At 42.3% G+C, this 24,964-nt stretch overlaps 1 protein-coding gene across 2 annotated transcripts in view; it reads left to right on the forward strand.

The window, feature by feature from the left end:
- Nucleotides 1-24,964, forward strand: part of DOK6 (docking protein 6) — a 724,151-nt gene that overhangs the window by 560,165 nt on the left and 139,022 nt on the right. For both annotated transcript variants that reach the window (XM_033933725.1, XM_033933726.1), the window contains one exon: nt 22,034-22,172. In XM_033933725.1, coding sequence (XP_033789616.1) covers nt 22,034-22,172 — 139 coding nt within the window. The remainder of the gene's footprint in view (nt 1-22,033; nt 22,173-24,964) is intronic.

The raw sequence follows: 24,964 nt of genomic DNA on the forward strand, positions 1-24,964 counted from the left end.
TATGCTGATGATGTAGTTTTATTTTCCTGTTTCCCTGGCTTTGAATATGCAGAAGACTTTGGCTTGCTTGGACTGGTTATTTTTCCCTCATTAGTTTTGAGTTTGAAGGGGGTGTCAATACCAATTTTACAATCAGTTAAGTTTAGGTGTTATTTTGTACTCATTCTTTAAATTACAGATTTCAGCTGTTAAAACTGTTTTTTTTTTTTTTTTTTTTGTTTGTTTGTTTCTTTTTTAATTATGTTGGTTCTTTAAGACATTGTTATTGATTGAGTATTTTTGATTGGTAATACAGAGCTATGTGTTACCTCAGTGGTTTTTAAACCTATCCTGGGGAAACCCCAGCCTGTTGGGTTTTCAAGATATCCCTAATGAATACGCATGAGGCAGATTTGCATGTCTTATCACCTCTATTAAATTCAACCTCATGGATATTCATTAGGGATATCTTGAAAACCTGACTTGCCGGGGTCCCCCAGGACAGGTCTGAAATTTGGCAGCTAAAATTTAATGCTAAGAAAAGTAAGGTCATGCATTTGGGCTGCAAAAACCTGAGGGAACGGTACAGATTAGTGAGTGAAGAGCTTATGTGCTTGACAGAAGAGCGGGACTTGGGTGTGATTGTATGTGATGATCTTAAAGTGGCCAAACAGGTTGAAAAGGTGACGGCGAAAGCTAGGTATGGCTAGTAGGAAAAAGGAGGTATTGATGCCCCTGTATAAGACTTTGGTGAGATCTTAGTTAGAATATTGTTTACAATTCTGGAGGCCGCACCTTCAAAAAGATATAAAAAGGATGGAGTCGGTACAGAAAAAGGCTATTAAAATGGTATATGGTCTTCATCATAAGGCATTTGGGGACATACTTAAAGATCTCAATCTGTATACTTTGGAGGAAAGGCGAGAGAGGGGGGGGGGATATGATAGAGACATTTAAATACCTATGTAATGTAAATGCACATGAGTCGAGTCTCTTTAATTTGAAAGGAAGCTCTGGAATGAGAGGGCATAGGATGAAGTTAAGAGGTGATAAGCTCAGGAGTAATCTAAGGAAATACTTTTTTTACAGAAAAGGTGGTAGATGCACAGAACAGTCTCCCAGAAGAGGTGGTGGAGAAAGAGACTGTGTATGAAATTCAAAAGGGCCTGGACTAGGCACGTGGGATCCCTTGGAGAGAGAAAGAGATAATGGTTACTGCAGATGGGCAGACTAGATGTTTCTGTTTCTCTGTTTCACTGTATTACCTCATTACCACCTCTTTAATCAAGCTGTGCTAGAAGTTTTTTAGCACAGGCCAGTGAGGTAAGTGCTCCGATGCTCATAGGAATTCTTTGAACAGAGTATTTACCGTGACGGCCCTTGCTAAAAACCTCTAGTGCAGGGGCTTGTCTTTATTGACCCAACACGAGCTGTGTTTCAGCATACAACGCCTTCATCTGGGAATCGGCCATTGAGCAAAATGCGATTACCAAACTTCGAGGATCAAAATCAGTCCTAAAGCCCGAGCATAGAGAGCAATCTCTTAGTCTTGTGTTGCTGCAGCAGCAAAGTGAAATTGAAAGCCAAGATACACGTGTATAGCTGTTTTCCCTTCACCTGCACATCCCTACTCCCTGTTTTATGACCAGGCCTGATACATGTGAAAGTCTCCCTCTTTTGATACACTGCCATGTGTATCCTTGATATGAAGATTTTTTTAAAATTCATGTATTCATTGGAAATGTATTGATTTTGCTTTTGAACTACTCTTGCAGGCCTCTTCTAAGATAATGGAGCCTATCTACATGTTTGCACTTCCACAGTGATTTTCTTGCATTTACAAACTATCTAAAATTTGACTTTTAGCGTTTACAGATTGATCTGTTTGGAATGCATTAGTGCCAAGAGCTCAGGCAGCTAAAGAAAACTATGAATCTCAATCTGCCTTTCCCTTAGGTTTCTTTCTTCTGAAGTAGCAATGAGATCCTCTATTTGTTTCACTTTGTTAAACTCATTTTTTTCCCCAGATTTTCCATTTCACGCTGCTTGGATTTTATTAAGATCTCTTTACACAAAAACTAAGTGCTGTCTGCAAGATGGCCTAGATTACCAAATGTTTTTGCTACAAAGTTTCAACCCTCTTGAGACATTTAATTTCTCTCTGAATTTCTTTGGAGTCCCTTGACTGAATATGCTAAATCCCTTATATTCTTATAGAAAGATTCCAGCCACAATCGAATTAAGTGCAAACCTCTCAGTATGATGCAGAAAAAATGCCAGTTTTGCTAATTGCGCTCTTCTGAGCCATAGTACAACTGCTAGAACATTTTTCTATGCCCTATAGCAACGATCCCCAATCTTTTTTGCACCAGGGACTAGTTTCATGCAAGACAATGTTTCTACGTTGGTGGGGGGGCCTGGAGGGACTGAAGCACATAACAAAGTGCATAATATATAATCAAATTATTACATATATAATCTAAATGTAATTACAGTAAAACCTTGGATTGCAAGTAACTTGGTTTGCAAGTGTTTTGCAAGACAAGCGAAACATGTGATTAAATTTTAACTTGATATACAAGCAATGTCTTACAATACAAGTATATACAGTATAAACACATCACAACTGAGCTAATAGTTCTCTTTCTGACGCTGCAGGAGTGTAGCGACTGTTCCAAATGAGCGAGGTCTTACAATACAAGTACGTATAGTATTTTGTATTAAAGTTTTTGGGTTGTGGAACGAATCGTCTGAGTTTCTATTATTTCCTATGGGGAAATTTGCTTTGATACACCAGTGCTTTGGATTACAAGCATGCTTCTGGAATGAATTATGCTCGCAAGCCATGCTTTGACTGTATTAAATTTTATATTATGCACTTTATTTCCATTATCATTATATTATAATATATACAATATAATAATACAACCCACTGTAAAGCAGAATCAGTGGGAGCCCTGAACAGGTTTCCCTGCAACTAGACTAAATTAGCTTAACATGCTTTAATCTACAAATGTATTTATTTGGATTTAGCTTACACCTTTTTCAGTAGCTCAAGGCAGTGGTGTGACGAGGGTGAGAGGTACCCGGAGCTGTGGTGCCCCTCCCCCCATTATATTTGCCCCCTCCCCCCACCTCCACACGCTCCTTCCCTGCCCCCTCCTGCCATGTGCACACCGCTTCCCTTCCCCCGTACCTGTGTAACGTTTGTGGCGCGAGCAGCAACCCCCACCAAGCTGCTGTAGCGCCAGCGTTGGCTCTTCCTCTGATGTCACTTCCTAGGCACGGGTTCAGGAAATGAAGCCAGCCGGTGCGACAGCAGCTTGGGAGTTGCTGCTTGCATCACGCATGTTACAGAGGTACGGGGAAGAGAAGCAGCGCGCACACGTAGCAGTGGAGGGCAGGGAAAGAGCGGGGGTGGTGATGAGGACGGGTGCCTGTGCCCTCACCACGATGGCACCCAGGGCAGATCACCACCCCTGCCCCCCTCTTACTACGCCACTGGCTCAAGTGAATTACTTTCAGGTACACTGATTTTTTTCATATTCCTGGACACCTCACAATCTAAGGGGCCCATTTACTAAAGCTTAGTGCGCCTTAACAGACATTTTATACATGGTCCCATTGTATACTTACGGACCATGTGGCATTAATGCTTGTTAATATTCATTAAAATGCACTAAGCTTTACTAAAAGGACCCCTAAATTTGTGCCTGAGGAAATGGAGGGTTAAGAGATGTGCTCAAGGTCACAAGGACCAGCGGTGGGATTTGAACGGAGATTCCCTGATTGTCAGCCCAATGCTCTAACAACTAGGCCAGAGATTCCCAAACCTGATCCTGGAGGCACCCCACTGAATAATCATGAAAGAAATTTGTATGTTCTGGGGCTCATAATCAAAAAATAAAGATGTCCAAAAACCGTCATGAGTCAACACGTAAACATCCTAATCGCTGGGATGTCCAAGTACCAATTTCCAAAGTTGACTTTCTGGATATCTAGTGAGGCAGTTTGTCTACTGTGCATCCAGAGGTCTAGGGGGAATTTGGGGAGATGTGTTATGGGTGGGCTTTAGGCAGGTTAGACTTGGATGTCTTGTGGTGATAATCAAACCTTTCCTAGGACGTCCTGGATGGAACGTAGACATTTTGGGCTAGACCTGTTTTAGAAGCATGTAAGTGCCACAATGATACTCAAACTTACCAGATGACCACTGGAGGGATTAAGTAATGACCGCACACAGACTCCCCCAGTAGTCACTAACCCCTCCACCCCACCCCACAAAGATTTGAATGAAACAGTGCATACCTGTCTCTAGAACAGCAGCACTTGGTATGGGAAAGCCTAGTAGAACATCACACAGGTAGCTTGGTGGGTGGGCTAATGAACCATAGAGAGGAGAAGGCAGGCCCATAAGCTACTCTAACCACTACATTTAAGGTAGAAAGTGTAAGGCTACCAAAACCCTTCTCTACTGCCATAGAGGTTTCACCTGCTGTTGTGTTTATTACCATGTGGCCCATTCTGAGCTGGATATAGTAGAGTTTTTTTGGGGGGGTTACCATAAATTATAAGGGGGTTATGGTGAGATGTATATCTGGTACCCTTTATGTGACATTCACAACAGTGCCCTCTAAGGTGTCACACTGCTCTGTTGGGATGTCTATGTGGCCAGTCCATTACAATGCTGCCCCCTCCCACGTCTAAATGGTCTAGGTTTGGATATTTTGAACTTGGATATCTGTTAGGCATCTCAAGGTTGGATATCCAAATAGGCAATTACAAAAATTTGGGGGATGTCTAGTGGTTTGCCTTTCAAAACTGGATGTTTCTGAGCCTCCGAATTTGGGCGTCTTGCGAGAAACATAAATATCGGACTTAGACGTCCTTTTCAAAAATGGCCCTCTCTGCCTCCACGGCATGCAAATCTTTCTCATGAATATGACGTGCTGGATTTGGGAACTACTGTACTGGGATATCTTTCCATCTTAAAAATGTTTTAACACTTTCATTTTGTTTTTCCAATGAACTGAAAAATGTCTGAAAATAAGGGGGAGGCCAAACAAACAAAAAACCAAAAACAACTTTGCATTCTGCATATCCATATTAGAAAAACAACATGATACAAGCTGATCTTCTAAAACTACGTTCCCTTACTGGCTCACAGTAATAACATCTCTCTGGTTACTGCATGCCTGTTTTGTTTTGGGGGTTTTTCTGTATTTCACATCACTGGTGAGTGAAAAGATGCTGTTCTGCATTATAGTTATAGAGTATATCAAGCTGTGCACACAGTGTGTCATGATTTGCTCAGTGAATTCTGAAAGTAGTTGAAGTACTGAAATACTATTTGTAGATATTGAGAGTTATGCAGTATATTTCATTGAACTGTTGAGTAACAAGACCTTATGATGTGCTGAGCTCATATTGTATGTACCATCATCATATTAACGGGGAAACATCATACATGTAGATGGTATGGGGAGTCACTTGAATTTACAAAAGGAATTCATAAGTTTGGAATTGGGAAATAAGATCATGTATCTGAATCCTATGTTAAGCTATATTGGTTAAAAATAGAATTCAGGATATGGTACAAATTGTTGTTAGCGTATTTATGCGTACGTGGGATAGCACCAAAATACTTGATTGATCGCATTTCCTTATATGCACCTTCTCCAAGTTTACGTTCAGTCAATTGTGGAGATTTGACTGTCCCTACTTTAAAGCAAATGAGATTGCATACGACTAGAGTTGGTTCATTTTCTTCTGTCGGCCCCGATACTTGAAATAATATTCTGCTTTGCATTAGACAACAGGGAGATTTGAATATTTTTAAGAAACTTCTGAGACAAATGAAATACAAGTGTTGAGCACTTATATTTTTATCTTGGAGCTGAACGATGTGCTTTTGAGGGGGCTCTTGTAATGTTTGTTATTTATGGATGTTTGTAATGATTAATATGTGTGTACGTTTGTGACCCACCTTGTTAAAGGTGGGCTATAAATAAACTATACAATGGCCCATAGTGAAGAACCCTTCTCATAAACCAATAGTTGAGGAAAGCATGCAGAACATGGCTCATGGAATTCTTTCTAACCTATCGCATATAAATTCATGTGTGTATGTACATGTTTGGGTGTGTCTTTGCATGTGTGTGTGTGTTGGTTTGTATAGGTGTGAATACTTTATTTATGTGATGAGGAGAGGAGATGAAAGGGGAAGGAAATTTGAAAGGTGCATTTCCTTAATCACTATGTTAATCAGTATAAGTACTGTATATTAAAGGTGCTGGAACTGCTGCTCCCATAGACATGTAGAGGGGCATTTTTTAAGGGGGTTCATTTATCTTCTGCCTCATATCACATACAGCAGCTTCACATTATTAGCAAAGAACTTCCTTCGGATCACTTCCTCTCTTTCTGTGACTAGAACTGCCTTCCAATGCGCTGTCCCCCTGTCTTCCCATTGTAGATTCTATCTGTGTAGAGACATTTTTGAAAGGGCATCCAAGTCAGAATAGAGACATCCAGATCATTACATCCAAAACATACATTCATCTCACATGTATTTTCCAACAGGAAATAGATCCGTTTTCTTATTTGAAAATACATGAAATGGATGTCCGAGTGCTGAGGACATCCAGCATGAAACAGCCATTTTACAAAATGGAACATCCAACATATTGCAAAAAAATCAGGGACAAGGATGACTGGCTGTCAGCATTCTTAGAGGAATGGTCACACAGCTGTCTCTGCAGAGCATAGGGGCAGCATAGTGGTTAGTGAAGTGGATCCAGGTATAAATCCCAAGTTTACTCTTTTATTTGTGATTGTGAATCTCTGGGAGCAGAAGAATACTGTGCCTAAATGTGCACCACTTCAATGGCCTTCAGGCTTAGGTACCTGGCAGTTGGCATCTGTTACTCTCATTTATAAGCCGGGGAAAGATTCTGGCCAATGTGGATCCTATCGTCCTATTTCGGTATTGAATACAGACAATAAGATCTTTACTAGGATCTTGGCAACTAGATTGCAGAATGTTATACTGAGACTCATTCACCCGAATCAGGCAGGATTTATTTGCCAGCGCCAGGTATTTGATAATATTAAATCTGTACTCTAGTTACTCTGGCATGTTCATCAGGGTAGTACTACTACTGTGGTGTTATCTTTCGATACCGAAAAGGCTTTTGATTGGGTGTGCTGATCGATCTTGTTTGCGGTTTTAGAAAAGCTGGGGTTTGAGGATCGCTATCTTATGTGATTGCGGCTGTTGTATGATTCTCCGTTGTCATCGTTGAAGATTAATGGACTTCTTCTGCCTCCAATAAGTTTAGGCCTTAGAATGCGACAGGGATGTGCTTTATCTCCCCTACTTTTTGCTTTAATGATGGAACCTCTGGCCATTCGGGTGAGAGGTGAACTGGGGATACAAGGGATAACATTTGGGACCAAACAACATAAAATTCTGCTCTATGTGGATATGTTACTTTTGCTCCAGAATCCTGAAACCTCTCTCCTGGTGGTGATGGACCTTTTTAGAGGGTTTTGGCAAACTTTCGGGTTTTAAAATCAATATGTCCAAGGTGGAAATTTTAAATGTAAATTTAGATGGTGCAGGGCTATAGCAACGCTTTCCTTTTATATGGACTAGGTGTTCCATTCAGTATCTGGGCATTCATCTGTATGCAGCAAATTTTCCTGGTCTCCTTCATAAAATCTTTGATGAGTTGGATATGTGGGATGGTTTGTCCCTGAGCCAGATGGGCCATATAGCCGCTATTAAGATGATACTTCTCCCCAAATTACTTTACTTTTTTATGGCTCACTCATTAAAGGTTCCTCAACTTTCACCTTTTATCCTGCAAGGTTTTTGCTTACCTGTATATATGGCGGCAGAAACCTCCTAGGGTGAGGCGTCGATTACTCTATCAGGCTAAGCAAGATGGTGGCATGGGAGTCCCGAATTTTTATTTGTATTACCAGGCGGTACTCCTGCAGGAGGTTTCCTTCTGGACTATGTATGTGGATCACACTTGGTTGCATATTGTTCAAGAATTTCTTCCTACTGTCTCTCTGTGGAGACTCCTTGCGGATATTATATAGTTATAAATCACATGTTAATCCATATGTTTCTCTTATCCTAAGTTCTTGGTATGCAGTGAGAATAAATATGTTTCCTGAGAGACTTTTTTTTTTTTTTTTCAAACTCCAATCAGCTTAGTGGAAAATTTTATATTGGGTAATGAGGAACCTTTTAGACGTCGTTGGGTGAAACTGGGGCTACGTACTTTGGGGCAATTATGGCAAGATTCCCAATTAGTTTTTTTTTTTATATTTTGCAAGAAGAATATGGCCTTGAAGCTAAAGATGCGCTCTCATATACTCAAATCTGTACTTTTTTGTATACTCATGCCTTTTGGGATCTGAGTCTTGAAGAAACCTTATTGGAAAATGCTTTGCGGGCGGAGCTGGACGAGGGTTGTTTCTAGGTTATATTAAAAACATAGAAACATAGAAACATAGAAGATGACGGCAGAAAAGGGCTACAGCCCATCAAGTCTGCCCACTCTGCTTACCCACCCCCTGTCTATGCCCTAATGACCCAATTTCCTTATCTTGACCCTCGTAGGGATCCCACATGGGTATCCCATTTATTCTTAAAGTCTGGCACGCTGTCTGCCTCGATCACCTGCACTGGAAGCTTGTTCCAATGATCAACTACTCTCTCTGTGAAGAAATACTTTCTGGTGTCGCCATGAAATTTTCCGCCCCTGAGTTTGAGCGGGTGCCCTCTTGTGGCCGAGGGTCCCTTGAGAAAGAAAATATCATCTTCCACTTCGACACGTCCCGTGAGGTACTTAAATGTTTCGATCATGTCTCCCCTCTTCCTACGTTCCTCAAGAGTGTAGAGCTGCAATTTGTTCAGTCTCTCTTCGTACGAGAGACCCTTGAGCCCCGAGATCATCCTGGGGCCTGGAGCGCTTGTGAAGAGGGAAGATCTATTTGATCCATATAAATTCCATTGGGAATGAGATTTGGGGGCTGGATCCTGGTTATGTCAATTGAGGCCTGCTTTATAAATGCTTGTTTAAGCTTTCTAAGGCTATGGCCTATATAGAAAATGGCTATAAGTTATACTATAGATGGTATTATTCCCCTTGTACCTTGCACCTTGTACTTTGCACCTAGATCTGTTTCTAGTTCCTGCTGGAGGCAGTGTGGGCAAGAGGGCGATTTTTGCCATATTTGGTGGTCCTGCCCCCATATTAAAGTCTTATGGCAGGAAAAGGGCTGCCTGTTGGTACGCCTCCTGGGAAAACACTGTGCAGTTATGTTGTGTTGCTGCCTGTTGAATGCTCCAGTACCGGGGTTTACAGTGCATGAGCGAAAATTGGCTGCCTATGTGTTTACATCTGCACGTATGGCAGTGGCACAGCACTGGCGATCAGTTACTCTTCTGATAGAGATTCTGTGCAGACTGGACTATCTGCAATTAATGTCTAAATTGACAGCTTTCCATTATAATACTCTCCATCTGTATCACAAAGGGTGGGATTCTTATGTTTCATGGCAACAGTCTTAGATTGGGATTTGGGATAGGGGCTAGTTTGGAAGCTGTTTGGCTTGGGTTTTTTTTTTGGGGGGGGGAATGTTCTTTATTTTATTTTTTATATTTTTTCTTTTGCTTTGGGTTGGCAGGGGCAGTTTCGGGGTGTGATTTCAGTATTTGTGCTTTTTGTATTTGCTTGGTTTTTGTATTGGATTTCCATCCCTTGTTCTGTACTATGATTTACTTCTGCAAATAAAATAAAATATATTTGGGGAGGGAAAAACTTTTTAGTCACTTTGAAAACTGCCCTTGTTATATCTTGCTGTAGTCATGCCCTCTTATCTGTTTACCGTGAGAATCTTGAGGAAAGACCTGTCTCCTATACAGTGGCGTACCTAGGGTATGTGGCACCCGGGGCCCATCATTTTTTGACACCCCCCCCCCATGTAAAAAAATATTTTTTGTAATGACCATGAAACGGAATAAATGGTCAGAATAGAAACAGGCAGTGAAAATTTTCTTATATTCCAAACATAACATAACATAAATTATGTCTGAATTGTCATGACATCAGAAGTACATATGGAGTAGTTGCAGGTGATGCTTGGGACAGTTCTGATTGTGTTAGTTCGATTTTATGTGTTTTTTGAATAGAAGGGTTTTTATTTCTTTTTGAAGGTTTTGCAGTATGTGGTCGATGTCAATTGGTTGTAGGGTTGGGGGTCGAGTGTTGCAGCTCGAATGGTTAGGAGGTTGTCGAACAGTTTTTTTCCTTTTGACATTTTTGGTTGGAGGGTGTGTGAATGGTGCGTGAGTTCTCCTATGTCTGTTTGAAGTGGATTGAATTATTTAGCTGAAGAAATTAGTTACCCCCTCATCCCACACACATTAATTCTCTTCCATTTTTGTTCCCATTATAAAAAACACTGATAAGTTCCCAGAAAAAAAAATACATTAAAATAAGAAGTGAAAACAAAGGCCCCTACAGATGAGAACATAACATAAGAATAGCCTAACTGGGTCAGACCAATGGTCCATCATGCCCAGTAGCCCATTCTCATGGTAGCCAATCCAGGATACTAATACCTGGTCAAAACCCAAAGAGTAGCAACATTCCATGCTACCGATCCAGGGCAAGCAGACACTTCCACCATGTCTTAATAACAGATTATGGACTTTTCCTCCAGGAATTTGTCCAAATCTTTCTTAAAACCAGCTACACTATCTGCTTTTACCATAACTTCTGGCCACTTCATTTTTAAGTTTAGATCTTTCCTTTCAAACAGAGACCTTGCTAGATGTCAAATACAGCACAAGGTAACTTCACATGGACTTAGCTGTGCAGGAAATGTGAATCTCCTCATACACCCACCATATAGTGCAAAAATGTGCAAAGGTCTGTTTTTTTCTTTCGATCACTACATAGCCTAATGCCACACAAGCAGCGCTGTTACAAACATATTCTGTAGGTCAATGCTAAGGATAACAAAGTTTCCTTCCTTGGACCAGAAGGAGATACTGATAAACCACTGGAAGAGATCCCAACACAACACCCAAAGACCCACTCAGTGTGTGAACCAGTTGAGTGGAGTGGACTAACTGGGGGGTGGAAATGGGCCCGGAGTTTGCTCAGCAGAATTTCCCAGACCACCTCTTCCTCTCAACACATTGACACGCTGCCACCACCACCACTAGAAACACCTCACTAGGTAGGCCAGCTATGCTATAAACTTTATAAAACACATTATTATATTTTCTTATAAAGCACATATTTTAACTGAACTCTCTGACATCCTCAGCCTTTCCATTCACAAAAATAGAAGGAAGAAAAGTTCCCATTTCCTGCTGTCTCATGTCCCCGGCCTATACAATATTTTTTTTCTGCAGACCCTTCAAAAAAAGTCTGACCAAATCCTCGTTTCACTTGCATTATAAAGTACTGAGGATGCCATCTCTCCCCAATCCCAGGTCCTAAAGTCTAAGACAGTAGCGCAAACTAATGCTGCCAGATTCAGGAAAAAAAATTTCGATTCGATTCAGCCTATTGAATTGGTTTTTCAATTCGATTTTCCTGCCCAGTTGGGTGATTTTTTTCAAAACTCCTGGTGGGTTTTATAGCTTTTTCACCCCCTTTGGCTTCTCCTAACCACACTGGCGCTGTGGTGTAAATAAAGTAAAGAAACAAAAAGGACTTTTCCTCTCTCTGTTAAATCCTAGCTCACGTTTGCAGTCCAACACCAGCTCTGTCAGGATACACATTTCAAATCTGACATATTATAATCACAAAACAGAAAATAAAATTAATTTTTCTACCTTTTGTTGTCTGGTTATATTTCAAATCTTGTTGGTCCAAGGCTCTGGTTTTCTTCTGATAACTTGCTTGCCAGGGTCTCCTTCTTTCTTCTTTCTGCGTGCTAACCATCCATCTGCCAACTCTGTCCTCCCTTTCCATTTCCCTTCCCTCCCCAGGAAGTCTGGTATCTTTCCTTTTTTTCATCTCCCTCCACAGATCCACCTTTTCTTAACTACCCTTTCATCCGGCATCTCTCCCTCCTTTCCCACCACACCAGAGTCCACCATCTCTCCCTTTCTTTTCCCAATTACCCTCCTATCCAGTATCTCTATCCCTCCTCCACACCATCCCTTGTGTCCAATTTCTCTCCCTTTCAGTTCCTTCCCTCCCTAAATCCCATGGTCCATCATTTCTCTCCCTCTCTTCTATTTTCAGACCCATTATTTCTTCATCCCCCCCCCCAAAGTTTGGCATATGCACGTCTCTTTGAACACCCCCTTCCCTCCGTGTACTTCTAAACCAGGGTCCCCCCCAAAGGCCTGTCCCCCCTTAAAGGTCTGCCTGTCCCCCCTTGAAGGCCTGCACCCTCCTTGAAGGCCTGTCCCCCCCCTTGAAGGCCTGTCCCCCCCCTTGAAGGTCTGCACCCCCCGAAGGCCTGCACCCCCCTGAAGGCCTGTCCCACCCCCTTGTAGGCCTGTCCCCCCCTTTTAGGCCTGTCCCCCCCTTGAAGGCCTGTCCCCCCCCTTGAAGGCCTGCACCCCCCCGAAGTCCTGCACCCCCCCCTGAAGGCCTGTCCCACCCCCTTGTAGGCCTGCCCACCCCCTTGTAGGCCTGTCCCCCCTTGTAGACCTGTCCCCCCTTGAAGGCCTGCCTGCCCCCCCTTGAAGGCCTGTCCCTCCCCCTTGAAGGTCTGCACCCCCCCCCCGAAGGCCTGTCCCCCCCTTGAAGGCCTGCCTGCCTGTCACCACCCTCCCCCTTGAATGCCTGCCTGCCTGCCCACCCGCCCCACCCCGAAGGACCGCTCGCCCCCGTGGCCTCCCCGCACCACCTATGAAGCAGCACTACCTATGCTCCCGGCCTTGCCGTTCAGTCCCCACCACCACCACCAGCCCCGAAGGACCGCTCGCACCACTGACCTTCCTGCACCACCTATGAAGCAGCCGCAGCAGGATCACGACATCAGCTATCCCTGCGCTGCTTAGGCGCTGCTTCCTGCGCCGCGTTCCCGCCCCTCCTCTGACATCAGAGGAGGGGCGGGACCGCGGCACAGGAAGCAGCGCCCAAGCAGCTCAGGGATAGCTGACCTCGCGATCCTGCTGCTTGCTGCTTCACAGGTGGTGCAGGAAGGTAGGAATTAATGTTGAGAAGCATACATTGTAGTTTAATTTTGTGGTTAAACATTTCCGCCTGTTAGAGGGTGTAAACTTAAAAAACATCATCAAAATCTTTTTTCATATCAAGCAGCGTTATGGGGTAAAGATTTAGAACAATTGCTTTTGCTTGCTGACACTTATGGGGAATTTTAGAAGACATCTAAAACATATCTGTTTTCGAAGTATTTAGGCAGCTAATATGTAAAAATTTTATTATGCACTATTTTGATCATTTTAGTGTCTCTAATTATTGACTTTTAACTTTTTTAGTTCTATTCAACTTCTTTTATTGTTTTTTCTAACTATTGTAAACCGCACAGAACTTTATGGCCTTGTGGTATATAAAATTATTATTATATGAAAAAATGAATGAAAAAATAGCATTACAATTAGTACTATTATTATGGGGCGGGGTCAGTGCAGGATTGGAGTGGAGTCTGGGGCAGGGCAATCATTTTGAAAAGTTGGCTCCTATGATCTTATTAATGCCAAGGTTTTTTGGGCCTAAATGCCTGCACCTAAGTTTGCTCCCAAACAACTCCTAACTTAAAATCACACCCCCGATCCACCTCCTAACCATGCCCACTTTTAGCTATGCACTTTGCACTAGGTCCCATAGTCTATAAATAGTGCCTTAATTTAGGCACCGGTAGGTGCTGTACTGGCGCCTAAGTGCAAAACACCATTTATAAGTATTTTTAAAACAAAATTCAAGGCGCCTACTGATGCCTAAAAAAAATGGTGCTGGAATTGCGCCTATGGGGCGCTTTACAACGCCTAATGCCATTGTAGCCATAGCTAAAACCAAAAGTAACATTAAGCGCCATAAAGCACCTTTGTAGGCACAATACACATAAAAGGTAGGATCTGGAAATGTAGGTCTTGAAAACCCCTTTTCCAAAGCCGTGATTCTATAAACAGTGGTGTTATATGATTGACACACAATCAGAGGCTGATTTAAGGTAACCACCTGATACAAAAGGAGGAGGGGAGGAACTACAAATGTTATAGTAAAAAAAACAAATAAGGGAAGCACAACAGGGCAAGTAAAGAAAAGTAGAACATCTTAGGAAGGGCTTGGTCATTGAGGCAAAAAAAATATGAGCGGAGAGGTGCTCAAATTTAATGAAATTAAGTCTCAAAAGCATCCCTGAATAAGAAGGTCTTTAGGGAGCCTTTGAATTTATCCAATGCAATTACAGTAGGGCGTTCCAAAGCTGGGGACCTGTCATAGAAAATATTGCAGTTCGCCTTGTGCCAAGAATTATCAGAGAGGGTCCTGAGAAGAGTGACTAAAATGATTAAGGGGCTGGAGGAGTTGCCGTACAGTGAGAGATTAGAGAAACTGGGCCTCTTCTCCCTTGAAAAAAGGAGACATGATCGAAACATTCAAGATAATGAAGGGAAAAGACTTAGTAGATAAAGACAGGTTGTTCACCCTCTCCAAGGTAGAGCGAACGAGAGGGCACTCTCTAAAGTTAAAAGGGGATAGATTCCGTACAAACGTAAGGATGTTCTTCTTCACCAAGAGAGTGGTAGAAAACTGGAATGCTCTTCCGGAGGCTGTTATAGGGGAAAACACCCACCAGGGATTCAAGACAAAGTTAGACAAGTTCCTGCTGAACCAGAACTTATGCAGGTAAGGCTAGTCTCACCTAAGGGCCACCGCGTGAGTGGACTGCTAGGCATGATGGACCACTGGTCTGACCCAGCAGCGGTAATTCTTATGTTCTTATAACAATGTTGTTTATAGAATCTGGGCCTAGGTACCTAACAGTTATAGCCTAAGATAGGATTGCTATTGTGTGATCCTATTTGGCCAGCTAACTGCTGAATATTGGCTTAGATTCTAAAGGCAACTTTTTTACAATTGTAGGGACATTTTAAGTTTGCTACCTTATTTTTTCTAGCCAAAAAGGTCAGTTTGCTGGCAATTTGTGTCCCTTGATACAACTACTTATCATTTCTATAGTGTTGCTAGACATACGCAGTCCTGTACATTAAAACATGCAAAAGACAGTCCCTGCTCTGTAGAGCTTAGAATCTAATCAACAGACAAACAGGACAAGTGGGGGAGGTACAAAAGCTAGCAAGGAAATAAAATATGTATATATATATATATATATATATATACTGTATATGCTTCCATGCAAAACTGGAAATATCTCCATATTACTGAGGCACCTAAACCATACCCAGAAACATTCCCATAGAATCTTACAAAGTGCATCTACATGTGTAGACAGCAGCACTGTAAAATTGTGTATGCTTTCTACAGGTATAAATTTCACTATTTCCATCTGTATATGTGGCATTGCTGTTCAAAAATGATCTCCTACATGTTTTTGCATCACTAATTAAGTGATGTTTCAGCTTGCCTACTAAATTAATTTGTAAGCCTGTGCTATGTACACATTTTGTTGCATGAGGCCTAAAGTGGATGGTCATAAACTACATTTCTAAATTGCTTTGAAAATGTATTTTTTATAAGGCAATTGAAGTGTTTATTCTATCTGCCTAATAACCGTACCATAGAATTGTTTTCTTAAACTAAAATGCAGAACATTGCTAATGTAAGAAATAAATTACATAAGTACACAAACACAGCCATACAGGGACAGACCAAAGGTCCATCAAGCCCAGTATCCTGCTTCCAACAGTGGACAATCCAGATCGCAAATATCTGGCAAGATCTCAAAAGAGTAAAACAGACTTCATAATAAAGGTTTGTGGACTTTTCTTCCAGGAACTTGCCAAATCTATTTTAAATCCTGAAAGAAAAAAAAATTAATTCCCATAAACATGAACCTGAGTGAGGTAACTGACCGTGCTAGAATGTCAGCATGTGCAAATTCAAATATGAAATATATGCTGTGTTAGGGTACGGGGGCTGGGCAAATTATGGTTAGAGTACAGACATGTACTTACCACATGCCAATTTTCCCTTGTGCAGTTAGCATGAATATACTTATAGTACCACCTCCTTGTATTTGAGACCCCATAAACATGAACCATCTATTAGAATTAATTTTCTTAGGTACCCTGTTACTAATGTGTGTAAGTTTTGGCACTTACTGTGCTTTAACATTATAAGAACATAAGAACATAAGCAGTGCCTCCACAGGGTCAGATCATAGGTCCATCCTGCCCAGCAGTCCGCTCCCACGGCGGCCCAAACAGGTCACGACCTGTCTGAATCCCCGAGAAGGGGCCCCTTGCCACCTTGGTTTCCCATCGAAGTCCTATCTTCCCATCTAAGTCCTAACCCTCCGGTCTTGCAATTATAGTCATAGACAAGTAAGACATTGACAAGTATAATCGCCACCGTTTTTTCAATGTCCCAAATATTCTTTATACTTCTTTTATAATTCTTATTTAGGGCCTCAGATTTGCCATGAGGTGCCACACATTTCTGGGTCACCAATCAACTTTTGGCTATGGCTTCCTCACTAGCCCCATTCCACTTTTTTTTTAAAGTGCTCAGTGCTATATTAATAACTTAGTCCGGTTTTGCTTAGTTTTTTCTTAGCATAAAAACTTATAAGAACTTTATAACTTATCTCAAATCTTTTCTGTTAATAACATCGGGAAGGGACCTGTCATTCGACATGTTTCCCTCAGGCTCTTTCAAGAAAAGTCCCCCCTTTTGAAATTTACTCGTACCATCCTGATCTGCATAGCATTTCTTTTCTTCATAAAAAACATTTAAAAAAGTGGAATGGGGCTAGTGAAAAAGCCATAGCCAAAAGTTGATTGGTGACCCCAGAAATGTGTGGCACCTCATGGCAAATCTGAGGCCCTAAATAGGAATTATAAAAGAAGTATAAAGAATATTTGGGACATTGAAAAAACTGTGGCGGTTAACATTATACTTAGCACACCCACCCTTGAGTAAGTGCACATAAGAACATAAGAACATAAGAAGCGCCATCTCCGGATCAGACCTTCGGTCCATCAAGTCCGGCGATCCGCACACGCGGAGGCCCTGCCAGGTATACACCTGGTTTATTTTATAGCCAACCATACTTTATATGCCTCTCTCAAGGAGATATGCATCTAGTTTGCTTTTGAAGCCTAGGACTGTCGATTCTGCAATAATCTCCCCTGGGAGAGTATTCCAGATGCCAATCACTCTCTGTGTGAAGCAGAACTTTCTGACATTAGTCCTGAACTTGTCCCCCCTTAGCTTCATTTCATGTCCTCTTGTCCGTGTCAAATTGGACAATGTAAATAATCTTCTCTGCTCTATTTTGTCGATTCCTTTCAGTATTTTGAAGGTCTCGATCATATCCCCACGCAGTCTCCTTTTCTCAAGGGAGAACAATCCCAGTGTTTTAAGTCGATCCTCATATACCAGTTTCTCCATACCCTTCACTAGTTTGGTTGCTCGTCTCTGCACCCTCTCCAGCAGTTTTATATCCTTCTTTAGGTAGGGAGACCAATGTTGGACACAGTATTCCAAGTGGGGTCTGACCATTGCCCTATAAAGCGGCATTATAACTTTCTCCGATCTACTCGAGATTCCTTTCTTTATCATGCCCAACATTCTATTCACATGCTGACATTCTAGCAGTTAGTTACCTCACTCATATGCTAACAATATGCAATAATTCATTAACCCCCTGATTCTATGGGCTAGATTCACTAAACCCCACTTACTTTTCCAATCCGTTTCCGATCCGTGTCCGCGTCGTCCCAGCCGACCAATTCAGGAACCCTCAACATGCAAAATATCTCAATCGGTGGCATGCCCCCACAGTGACTACACGGATCGCTGTAGAGCGATCCTGACACATGCGCAGACCATCTTCTTTGCCTGTAGATGGTCTGCGCATGTGCGTGCTCTCCAGACTTCCCTCAGCACGGAACAGAAAGAAAAAAAAAAAGTCTGTCTCATTTACCCAGCCTTCTAATTGGTGAAAGCATGTTTTGCTATAACCACTTCTCTTCTCTACATGGCCACCGGCACAGGTTTAAACATGAAAACAGGTACTTTTCTTGTATTTAAACCAGCAGCAGTGCTGGATGTTGCTCAGAGAGGAGAGCACAGCAGCAAGAGCAAAACAACACGCTCCTGGGCAGGTGGAAGGGTGACACAACCCCTTGAGCATGTACTGCTGCAGAAGAATAACTCATATTTCACGCTGCTTTTCCCATTCTGAAGTGAGATCAAGGATATTTCTGTGTGAATTTCGGTAGTCAGACATGCTGCAGGAAAGGCGAAACTGCATGAAAACCGGCAGAGAACTGGGGAAGCAGAGAGCAGGGCGCTTGTTTTTTTTCAGGGTGGCAGAGAGCAGGGGAGTCGGAAAGAGCGTGAGCGACTGGTCCTCAGCAGTCGCTCACGTTTGGATCGGCCAGCCCAATCGATTTGTTTAGTGAATCGCTGCAGGAACACATTTCCCCTCATTTGCATGTTGGAATCGGATCGGATGCAGACAAGATCGGCCAGAAGGTTAGTGAATCGGGTCGGGGGTCGCAAACTGCTCGCAAACCAATCGGGACACGTTCGGTGAATCTGGCCCTATATATGGTGCCCAAATTTGGGTGCATGCAACTTAATTGGATAATGAGCTGTTAACCATCAATAATTGGATGCTAACACCAATTATTGATGTTAATTAGCACCAATTAGGATGTGCGTGAGCATCTGGCTCTGCATAGTGTGCAATCCAAAAGGGGTGTGGCCATGGGAGGGGCATGGGTAGGTCATACGTATTCCAAAATGCTGTGCACAGTGTTATAGAATACTGAGTTCCGCGCTCAATGTGGGTGCTAGCATTTACATCAGGTTTCAGGAGGCACAAGTCTGGAACCCAGAGCTGGGCACAGAAACTAGCACATGCCCTTTATAAAATAGCAGTGGGTGTTGATGTTTTCCTGCATTCATTTTCGAGCGCCATTTATAGAATTCCCTCCTAAGAGGGTAAAAATATAAAGTATTCATGAATACTTACATGCTGTTTACATGTGTACTTTATTAGAGTAATAGGGAAAGGAATTGGGCCTTGTATGCTGCCTTTTTGTAGTTTTGCAACCACACTCAAAGTGCTTTGTACATACAGGTGCTTCAAGCATTTTCTGTATGTGTCCTGGTGGGTTCACAATCTATGTAATGTACCTGGGGCAGTGGAGAATTAAGTGACTTGCCCAGGGGCACAAGGAGCAGCACAGGGTTTGAACCCACAACCTCAGTGAGCTGAAGCCACATTCTCCTATGTGTATACATATTGCATGTATTGTATATGGCAAAATTACACAAAGCAGTATACTATATGCACATATATTACATAGCTTCTATTTTACAAGTAGGTGTAGACATAGGTAGAGTCTGGGCAGAGCACTGGCGGGACTCGCACCAATGTGAATAATTTGTAGAGTACTATAAATTACATATCTATTACCAGAACTAAAGTTCTTGCATTTACACCAGCTCAGGCCTAAATTGTAGGCACATATTTTCAGAGCTAAGCTAGTATTATATAAGTGAAAGTAAATATCTGTGCTCCTTTATAGAATAGGACCCTAGCAATCTCCCTATAGTTACCTATTTCTACGGTGCCCAGTTCTAGAAGTATTCCCTAAGGCCCAAATTCTATATATAGTGTCCTAAGTTGTTTGCGCAAATTGGTGCACAGAGCTGATTTGCATAAGCAACTTAATTGTTTAACAAGCCAATCAGCACCAATAATTGGCAATGATCACCTAATAATTGATGCTAATTGGCACTAATTAGAAGTTAGACCCACAGCTTTGTAGCCACCTTCTATAAAATGATGCACGTCACTTCTAGTGCACAAATCTCAAAAGGGGGCATGGCCAGGAGAAGAGCATGGATAGATCATGGGTGTTAAGAACATAAGAATTGCCGCTGCTGGGTCAGATCTGTGGTCCATCATGCTCAGCAGTCCGCTCCCGTGGCGGCCCCTAAGTCAAGACCAGTGCTCCAAATGAGTCCAGTCTCACCAGTTTAGCATGAACTTGTCTAACTTTGTCCTGACTCCCTGGAGGGTGTTTTCCCCTATAACAGCCTCCGGAAGAGCATTCCAGTTTTCCACCACTCTCTGGGTGAAGAAGAACTTCCTTATGTTTGTGCAGAATCTATCCCCTTTTAACTTTAGAGAGTACCCTCTCGTTCTCTCTACCTTGGAGAGGGTGAACAACCTGTTTTTATCTACTAAGTCTATTCCCTTCATTATCTTGAATGTTTCGATCATGTCCCCTCTCAGTCTCCTCTTTTCAAGGGAGAAGAGGACCAGTTTCTCTAATCTCTCGCTGTACGGCAACTCCTCCAGCCCCTTAACCATTTTAGTTGCTCTTCTCTGGACCCTTTCGAGTAGTACCATGTCCTTCTTCGTGTACAGCGACCAGTGATAGACACAGTATTCCAGGTGAGGGCGTACCATAGCCCGGTACAGCGGCATGATAACCTTCTCCGATCTATTCGTGATCCCCTTCCTAAAAGTTAGATGCACTGTTATAGAATACGCCCTATCTACACACAATTTAGGCGTAGGTATTTAGGCCGAATTTTCTTGGTCTAAATGGGTGCATCTAAATATTATGCAACATATGACTGGCTGTTAAGCACAATTCTCTATATAGCGGGTGTCTTTTATAGAATTCTGCTAAGCGCCATTCTGATCACCACTGATTTTTTTTGAGCAACAGATGTGAAATTTGGTCCTAACTGCTTAATGCACTTTCATAAAGAGGCCCCTAAATGAAGTAACCATGTTAAAGTGAATAATTTGAGCTCAGCTATAAACATTATTCCAAGTAGAAAAGAAAGGGAGGAAGGGTTCTGCTGAGCAAATTTTCTTTTTAGTTCAATTTTTTTTTTTTTTTCATTGAAAGCTTATGAATATAAGAGAACATTGCAATAATATATTAACTTATATGAGGGGATGCTGAAAAGTTCTCAGCTCAACCAAGAAGAGAATGACGTGGATATGGTTCAATCAATGATCTGAAACAAGGTCTAAACGCTCAGAATTTAAGAAGTTGGTTGGTTGGGCTGAGAACTTTTCAACGCCCCCCTCATACTTGTTCTTGGAGAAGAGCTGCAATGCCAACAGGTATTGTTAAGTAGAGGTTTAGCTTTGTATATTCTATGAAGAGACCAAAATGCATTACACATGAGAAAGAAGAAAGATTGAGGTATTCCAGCTGAGTGCAATGGACGGTTCACTTTAGTCCAGAAAAGGGTCTAATCAGGAAGATCCATTAAAGGTTCAAAAGTTGATTGCCATTTGAGTTGGAATTCAGGAGATAATGGAAAAGTTTTATCTCTCAAGATTTTATAAAAGGTGAAAACAGCTTTGCCTTTTATAAGGGTTATATCGCACCAGTTCCTAATGATGCAGTTATTTTTATATTATTAATAGATAACTCAATGGAAACTCTAAGGGATGATAAAATTAACCATTGTGATTTGCAGTTATTCAATGGTGGGTATATTGTAATTAAGTTTTGAAAAGTATGAATTGAACCATTAAAGCAAATTTGATTCAAAAACCAGATTCCACTTTTTTATGCCATTTATTTCCACAATAAAAATCTGTTTTGCATTTTAAATGTGGGTTATTCCATATACACATTTGGGATTCAGAGTATAGCAAAACATCTGCTTGTTTATCTAACAGAATGAGAGCTGTTTGGGTACCTTGGAATAAACCAAACTTTTTGAGATTTGGGGGGGAGAACTAATGAATATTTCTAATTATAGCCACATGGGTATTTCAGTATTAAGAGGATTTGCTGAGAGAATTTTCAATCAGCTCTTAATGCAGCGAGAATGGACCTTTTTTTTTGTTTATTTTTACACCATAGAATGTGTGACACAGGAGAAGGGCTGTTCACCTTTCAAACAAGGGAAGGAGAGATGATATACCAGAAAGTGCATTCTGCAACACTTGCAATAGCTGAGCAACATGAAAGACTGATGTTAGAAATGGAGAAGAAGGCACGGGTAAGTTGTCAACCTCCCCTTCACATCTTATAGACTGAATGCTTCCAATGTACAGATAGAAATAGTGTCAAAATGAATTTCCTCCATTGTAATGCTAGTACTTGTGTAACATTATCAAAATTATCGAAGTGTTTTTGTACTGAGAAATATCAGAATACAAAAGTGCTTTTATAATCTAATGGCATAGCCAAGGGTGGCACTCATGTGACCATCAAGGATCCCGTGTAGCGCGTGGTAATATCCTGCGTGCGCTAAAAACGCTACCGCACCTTCGTAAAAGGAGCCCTTAGAGTATTGTTCCAGATTCAAGCTTTGAAGAAAAGTGTTTTTTCGAGGAATCTTTTGAATTGGCATCCTTTGGGAATCGAATAGTAATGTTCTGTATGAGAAGCAGAGTTTATCTTGGAGAACAAAGTGTTTGAGAAGGTAGGTGTGTGCAAAGCCAAAATAGCATTTTGAAGCATAGGCAACCGAATTTGAAAAATATTCTGGCCAGTGCAGTTTTTTAAAATATGGAGTGATGTGGTCGGATTTTTTCAGGTCAAAAATCAGTCGTATGGCTGTGGTGTGGATTGTTCTCAATCTTTTTTGGTAGTTTTTTTGTAGGATCCTAGGTAAATGATGTTGCAGTAGTCCAGCGAGCTTAGGATTAGTGATTGTACTAATAGTCTGAATGATGCGAAGTCGAAGTATGGTTTTATCATATGTAGTTTCCATAGTAGACAGAAGCATTTTTTTACTAAGATGTCAGTGTGGGCGTCAAATGTCAGTTGCTGATCTAAGGTCACTCCAAGGATTTTTATAGTGGGGTTAATAGGAATGCTTCTCCCTTGTAAGCTGATTGATGGTTCTTTGTATTTGTTTGTTGGGATGGCCATGAATATTTTCGTTTTTTCAGGATTTAGTTTTAGTTTGAATTTTTTTGTCCATTGTTCTACATCAGGGGTGCCCAACACGTCGATCGCGATCGACCGGTAGCTCAGGAAGGCAACGTGCGTCGTTCGCAGAGCCCAACCCGGGCTCCGTGATAGACTGGTGTTGCCGTCCCGATCTACCGGGCCTATCAGCCTTCCTCTCCCCGACGTCAAAGACGCCGACGCGGGCATTAGGCTGTTTTTGTCATTTCGGGTGGGGGGTGGCAGCGGCAGCAGCAGCAGCCTGAAAAAGAAATCATCCTGGCCGGGGTCGGTGTCATGCTCCAGAGCTTCTACAGCCTTCCTATCTCTCTCTCCCTTCTACCTGCTTCCGGCCACACCCCCTGCTCCGCGGCTCTCTTCGGCAACTCAGCAGCAGCGATCGACACAAGCTTCTGACGTTGGGGCCTACCCTCTGCGAGTCCCGCTTGTTTCAACTTCCTTTTTCCACAAAGACGGGACTCGTAGAGGGAAGGCCTCGATGTCGGCAGCTTGTCTTGATCACCGTTGCTGACGAGTTGCTGAAGAGAGCCGCGGAGCAGGGGGGGTGTTGCCAGGTGCAGGTAGAAGGGAGAGGGCCAGATGCAGGACTCGTGGGTGAGTGAGGAGAAGAGAGAGGGAAGGGAAACAAAAGGAAATATTTCATACTGGGCTGGGCCGGAGTGGAGAGAGGGTGGAAAGATTCTGGCTACTGGGTGCAGTAACAAAGGAAAAGGGGGGAAAGCTGAAAATGGAGATAGTGACACAAAGAAGAGAAAGGGTAAGCAGGACCTACTGAATAAGGATAGAGATACAGAGGGGACATGAAGAGGAGGTGAAATAGAGACATAGAAGTAATGCTGAAAAAGTGGGGGGGGGAAGATAAAGACATTGAAAGGGCAAATGGTGAACATGGGGTAAAGACAAGGACAGAGACAAATGAAGATTCTGAAAAAGTGGTGAGATAGGGATATAGGTGAGATGGACACAAAGAAGGGTGATGCTGGAAAATAGGTGGAATGGTAATTCTGACAAACACAGAAGGGAAATGCTGGATCAAGGAGAGATGGGGCTCAGGCTGGATGGAATGAGGAGAAATGCCTTGTTGGCCCGGAACTTCCTCTCCTACGTCAGAATTGACGTCAGGGAGCGGAATGCTGGTCAGCGCGACGCTTCTGCAGGGAAAGCTTGGGACGGCGGTGGCTTGGGGGCTATTCCCCGATGGCAGTGGCAGCAAACCGAGTGGCTTGGGGGAGAGCACGGAGAAAGAAAGAAAGGGGGCAGACAGGGAGACAGAAAGAAGGGGGAACAGGGAGACAGAAAGAAAAAGTTGGGGGAGAGAATGAGGTCTGGAGGAGAGGAAACATACAGGAGGCTGAAAGAAAGGAAGAAAGATTGGATGCACAGTCAGAAGAAGAAAGTGCAACCAGAGACTCATGAAATCACCAAACAGCAAAGGTAGGAAAAATGATTTTATTTTCAATTTAGTGATCAAAATGTGTCTGTTTTGAGAATTTATATCTGCTGTCTATATTTTGCACTATGGCTCCCTTTTACTAAACCGCAATATCGTTTTTTAGCGCAGGGAGCCTATGAGCATTGAGAGCAGCGCGAGGCATTCAGCGTAACTCCCTGTGCTAAAACTTACTATTGTGGTTTAGTAAAAAGAGAGGGGGTGTATTTGTCTATTTTTGTATTTTGTTACCGAGGTGACATTGCATAGAGTCATCTGCCGTGACCTCTTTGAAAAAACCCGGAATATGAATAATTAACATTTTCTCTGCCTTTTATTGTGCTTTGTGTTTTTTTAAAAATTTTATTGTTGGTAGATCATTTTGACTTAGTCATTATAAAAGTAGCTCGCAAGCCCATAAAGTGTGGGCACCCCTGTTCTACATG

The sequence above is a fragment of the Geotrypetes seraphini genome, chromosome 2 (assembly GCF_902459505.1).
Source record: "Geotrypetes seraphini chromosome 2, aGeoSer1.1, whole genome shotgun sequence".
Taxonomy (NCBI): Eukaryota; Metazoa; Chordata; class Amphibia; order Gymnophiona; family Dermophiidae; genus Geotrypetes; species Geotrypetes seraphini.